General features: G+C 43.1%; 1 protein-coding gene across 2 annotated transcripts in view; it reads right to left on the reverse strand.

Annotated features, from left to right (window-relative positions):
• Positions 1-249: 249 nt before the first annotated feature.
• Positions 250-6,111, reverse strand: part of SIM1 (SIM bHLH transcription factor 1) — an 87,914-nt gene continuing 82,052 nt past the window's right edge. For both annotated transcript variants that reach the window (XM_045294515.1, XM_004710896.2), the window contains exon 11: positions 250-3,947. In XM_045294515.1, coding sequence (XP_045150450.1) covers positions 3,220-3,947 — 728 coding nt within the window. In that variant the 3' untranslated portion in view covers positions 250-3,219. The remainder of the gene's footprint in view (positions 3,948-6,111) is intronic.

Here is a 6,111-nt window from a genome sequence, read left to right on the forward strand (position 1 = left end):
TTGATCATCTAATGATTGAAACCTATTGTATCAGTAATTGGATCGAGCACGTTCTTCTGATCCTGTAGATTGCGGTTCTCAACCTTCCTAATGCCGCGACGTTTTCAGACAGTTCTTCATGTGGTGGTGACTCCCAACCATCAAATTATTTTCGTTGCTACTTCATCACTGTCATTTTGCTACTGTTATAAATCGGGCGACCCCTGTGAAAGGGTCGTTCGACCTCCAAGGGGGTCGCCACCCATTGGTTGAGAACCGCTGCTCTAGAGGATATAAAAATTATTGTTTCAAATAAGTGTCATGGTGCTCCGCATTTAGCGAAGTTCTAAAACTCCAAGATTAGAACTGAAACCAATTTAACTTTAGCTGATTAAGCTCTTGGGCACCTTTATTTCATATCCGGTGTAAAATAAGGGCGGGGCCTCTGCGGTACCTTGAGTTCCGCCTGGTTGGGCTGCTGATGCCAGGTGCGAAGCCCTCGCTGCTCGGCGGCAGAGGTGGGCTTCGGCGGAGATTGCGTTTGGGAACCAGAGGAGCGGTTCTCACTCTGCCCTGCGAGTTGGATGGCAGGGATGTGTATTCAAGAAAGACAGAAATGATATCTCTGCATTTGGAGGAATAATTTAGGCTATAAGTTAATTTTAACATATCCATGTGTATATATATATTATGAAGGTACCTTTTCATAAATGCCTTAACTGACTATGGTCATTTTGCAGTAAGAATGCCATATTGAAAAGTAAAGTATATCATACAGTGGGCCTTTAAGGCATCGTATGTAATGTAGCAAAGCTGATTCTATAAAATGATTGGCACTGAGTAAATCAAATGGACGGCTATATATTAAAACTGGGTCGATTTAATCAAAATGTGATTTAGTTAATTCTGTCTTCTGTTCAAAGTACTACTCATACCATTTAAAGGAGCACTGTTCCTCCCAGTAACCTCTCTTCATGGAGCTCAGAGTTTATTTCTTACACCAATTAACTTCTTACATATAAAAATTCCACTGACATTCCTTTAGCGAAGTCTGTTTTTTTCCGTTATCAGTTAATTTTCCTTGGTTCTCAAGTTTCCATCTCTCTTCTAGCATCTGTCCTTGAGCTATTTCGAATAATGCACACCCATCAGTCAAGCCCATTTACATGGGTTTCCTTCCCGAACACATCATTGCTTTCAGACATTTGTGCCCTGGGCCCATTTATCCATCTACACAATTCTAAACAAAAACTTTCGCATTCCTAAAATCTTACTTCGTGTGGCAAATTAATCAAAAATCCATTTGGGGCTTCTCAGGAAAGTTTTCTTAAAAGGACGGGAGAGTTTACTTTTATAATTCAGAATTTGACTTTCATTGTCCTTGAGCTTTTTTGAAAGTACACATTAGAACCCCTCACTTTCTCAGTTACTTGTGCTGTTGCGTTTACAACACAAATGTCGCTCTGTCATACCCAGGCCGGGCTTACTGCTCTGAGGCGCCTCGCTGAGATTATCATCCTGCAGATTGTCACCTACCTACATATAGACTGTCACGTCCCTGTGCTCACTGGTGAGAACTTAGTACTAATCCCTGAGTGGCTCATGTCCTGTTCGGATTTCAAAATTGTAAGTCAAGTTCTTTCAGTACCCCCTGCCTGCTACTGGACTATGGCAGGATTCCAGGGGTGAGACTTCTGGGAAAGGTCTTTCAACATTTAGGTCATTTGGTTTTGACTACCAGAGAAGAGTGTATTACAAAAATCTTACTGAGTTTTCCTCTCCCTCATCAGTTTCTGCCGTCTACATTTTGGCTGAATCTGGAAAGTTGACCACAGAAACACATGCTGGAGAGAGAGAGGAAGGAAAAAGGCCCCTGCCCTTGCTTGAGTTACAAGGCTTTTCTACCTCCGTGTGAATGCAGGGTCAGCCTTGACCACTCACCGCGGAGCATTCACTACTCTACCAACAAACCACAGGATCTTGGAGCTCCCTGACCGATCAGGAAACACCATGTAGATGTGAAAAGGGAGGCACACTATATAATCTGCCGATGGCCCGGGTCAGCACAAGAGCCCAGAGATCTTGGCATGTCCTCGGCTGGTCTCGCTGTTATCCCAGGTGTCTGTGTTTGGTTACCGGCAACAGGGACACAGCCCTGTGACAGCCTCCTTCACTGTCCTCTTCCTCCTGACTCTCCGCCGAGGCTCCCACGCCCTGCCACCTTTGCACGGCTGTGTGCTGAAGTGTTTCCACACACTTACATTGTTGTCACGTGGCGCTTTCCTGGGTTTCCTCGGTGATTTTTCATATTATCAGCCTTTTTTCCTTAGTTAATTGGCTTGAATTTTGTGTTTGGTGGGTAAAGCCCCAAGTGTGTTGATTATTACTATGTGGCAAACCCATTTGGAGTTTTAAATTGTTTGTTTTTAGATACGGTTTCATTTCTCTCTGCCTCTGGTCTTTGCACCTTCGCTACGCTACTCTCAGTGTGGGTGCCAGCGTCTCCGTGCTTCTCCTGAGCACAACTCCCAACTGCGAAGTCAGTGCCGTCCTGCTCCTTGTCAGACTGACTCTAAATGTCGGGTGAAAAATCATCCCTTCCTGATTGCTTATGATTGATATGGTGAAAACTCACTGGTGTCCCGTACACAGGGCCATCCCCCTAATTTATGCCTGAGCCAAGTGTCCCCACCGAGTCACAGTCACAAAGAAACCAGTCCGCAAAATGTGTCTCTCTCTCCCTCTTTCTTTCTCAGTTATTGTGGGAATAGACATCTCTTGTAGCATTTAGAAGCTTAATAGGCTAGGGTTGAGAAAAGTCACACCTTTTTGGTGTAATTTGTGACCCAGATTCTAATTCCTACCTGTGTACACGGCAGTGGTGAGCAGCAGTTTGGGTGTGTGATGCTATGGGATCATCACAATGCAATGTTGGCATCTATCAGTCTTTTCATGGGGTCCGGACCACCGATCTACGTAAGGGTTTCTCAGTGCAGTCTTCGTGTCCGGTTCGCACGTAGCGAGAGGGGCAGTGTGTGAAGCCACTTTCGCTCATTATCTGTGTTTAACTCTACATGTGAGTGCTACGCTTTCTTTGTTTTTACAGGAACACATGTCAACAACCCAGGAACTTAAGTTATCCTCACTACTAAGCTGTGGCATAGGAAATGCTGATAATGGGGCATTCAAACATAAATATGCTTCCGAGATCCGTAAAGAACACAATATTTTAGAAAAACATCAGCTTCCATTGGTTATTATAACAGATGTTCCCTTGTGTCCTTGTGAGGGGTCTGGCTGCATCCTTAGATGGGAAGTGACATCAAAGTGTGAGCCGTTACAGCCCAAGGAATAGTTTCTAATGGTTTCGCTGTCATATAAGTGCTCTAGAGCATACCCAGTTAATGTGTAAGCATGCTTATCAAAATACTGCCGGTGAGAGCCAAAGCAGTTTGGAGAGCTGGCAGGATGGTCTCCTGCTGTCTGATGAGGAGAGATGCCCGAATGTAGGTAGTCTTTAGCGAGGATCAAGCTGGATTTTGAAATGCGATCCGAATTGGGGCTACTTATCCGGGACAGTGCAGTGGGACTGTTGTCATAGTCGTTTTCATGGGGACTCAGCATCTTCCCCTCTCCCTGTTGGATGTGGTCGCACGGTGAAGTATTGGCCGCAGCTGAGCCGTGGCAGACCTCGCCTGTCGGCAGAGGCTGTGGGTAGTTTGCAAAACAAAGGGGGTGTTTTTTCCCAGCTCCATTAAGGGAAGCCAATTGGTCTGGGGGTGCTTTCCTTAGCTGCAGTCTGTTCTCTTCTTCTTTAATCATCTGCTGGGTGGCTCTAATCAGCGTTTCGATTTTGCTGGGTTCATGTGGGCTACTATAGGGCTCCGTGCGATATTGGTCACCTGACTCGCTAGCAGATCCGGGGTCTGGAGAACTCACCGCACTATCTTCATCCCAATGACCTCGCCCTAGAAATTAGAAAAAGCCAAAAGTAAGTGAATTTAAAACTGACCGAAAGAATTATAAGTATGTTTCTTTTTCCTAGGAGGAGAAACCTTTAATCTTTCACTTTTAAGATACGCACCAATATTTGAAACAGACACTGGCTCACAAGATAGACTGAGTGTCATCTTATTGTAATGGAATTCATATTTCTTGGTGGCTTTTAAGTGCAGATGACATTTATAACAAGCTCCTCAGAAGGTTAGCTGTGTTCGTGTGTTTGTGAATACCAACTAGCAAAATGGTAGAATATGTGTACCCCTCCATGCATGTGTATCATTTTATCTTTTGTATAAATAATAAAGCAAAAATGCATATTATTTGGCTGATGCTATTTTCTACATCAGTGTCATGTTCATTGGGTTCATGAGAAATATTTTCATTTGGATTTAGAGAAGATAGGACTTAATTATCTTGATTAGAAATAGATCATCTAAATAGACTTCTAAGCTTAATGAGCCTACCACCCACCCTCTTCAGGGGAAAAAAAAATCTCAGTGCTATCCTGGAAATTAAAAACATTTGTACCACACCTTATAATCCAGGATAAAGTATAGGTATCTGCTTTTGCAGCCCTCCTGTATCATTCTAGTGCCCCCCCCCAGGGGGTAGTACCATCCACTTTGGGAAACATGGATCTAAAACATTAGTGTTAAGTATATTTTAAGTAGAATTACAACAATTCTCTAATATTAGTTTTGTTTTTTTGTTTGTTTTTAGGGTATTTGAGGGCTAGTTTTTAGACTATTTAAGGTATTTGAGGGTATTTAGGATTTGTCCCAGTCAAATATATAGATATTACCTTCTCAATCAAAAGATAAAAATCTGTTTCACAGATATCTTAGCAACCTAGGTATCTTAGATTCCTTGTGAAACAAGGTGAAGACTACATAAGAATTTGAAATCTTAGAAAAACTTGCTCTGCACCAAGGATTTAATTTTGAGGACTAGTACATCCAATATATTCATGAACTGGATGATTCTCAAAACAGTCGGAGAGTGAAGAGAAACTTGGAGGGGCAGCCCAAAGCTGCATTCTGCTTAATGCAGCAGAGAAGCCTGGATCACATGCTTCGGGGCTTTCCGTTTCCCTTTTCTTGTTTTATTTCTAATATTTCCTCTCATACTATGTAGGTTAAGCCAGGCTTTTTACTTCACTCCTTTCTTTGGCAAGCAATTGCCCTTTGCCCTAGGCTTCCACTGCCAGTCTTCCAAACTAGAAAAACTAAAAGTAACAGCAGAAAAAAAGAAAAAGCAAGAACAGAAATTGCTCTAAAATCACTCATAGAATGTGGGCCCTGTATGGCACTGGAAGTGAGAAAAGGGGACATTAGGATGGGGGCAACAATGTCTCCTCCTAAAGGCACAGCAAGAAGCATGTTAAGGGGCATGGGATCAGCACTTTCAGTGGATATGGGAGAGTTTCAAAGATCTGCCTGAACTCCACCTAGAAATGAAAAGAACGGCCTCTTCGTGGCCAGTTGACTTTAAAACGAATGCAGAAGAACTTTACTAACATGAAATGATTTAACTGTAGTCCCTATTTCCATGTTTTTAAAGCTGTATAAAAATCCCAAGGAGAGAATCTCAGTAAGTTCTACATAGCACTCATCCTTCCCTCACTAGAAACACTGTAAGTTATTCGAGTGATTAAGCAGAGAGGGCTACTGGCATTTACTGCCCAGAAAGTTTTAACATCTTGATGCAGGAGTGACAGTTCATAAAACACTTGCCAAAATGCCAATAGGGCCTTCATCCAATAAAACTGACCCCAGCCAAAATATTTTCAATCGCCTCATATGCATGTGAAATCTGGATAATGAATAAAGCAGACCAGAGAAGAATTGATGTATTTGAATAGGGTGCTGGTGCCAGACGAACAAAGGAATCTTGAAGGAAGTGCATCACGAATACTGCTTAGAACAAAGCCCGCATGGCAGAAGCACACCAACCCATGTGATCATGAGGTGTCAGCAGGATCAGCTATCAGACAGCTGAAGACCCAAAACAAACAACCATTTTGATGCGAAGGAGCAGAATCAGAGTGGAGATCCAAAGCCCATCTGTAGACAACTGGACATCCCCTCACGGAAGGGTCACAAGGAAGGGATGAGCCAGCCAGGGTGCAGT

The sequence above is a fragment of the Echinops telfairi genome, unplaced genomic scaffold, assembly GCF_000313985.2.
Source record: "Echinops telfairi isolate 266 unplaced genomic scaffold, ASM31398v2 ScPeMD7_3533;HRSCAF=4204_0, whole genome shotgun sequence".
Classification (NCBI taxonomy): Eukaryota; Metazoa; Chordata; class Mammalia; order Afrosoricida; family Tenrecidae; genus Echinops; species Echinops telfairi.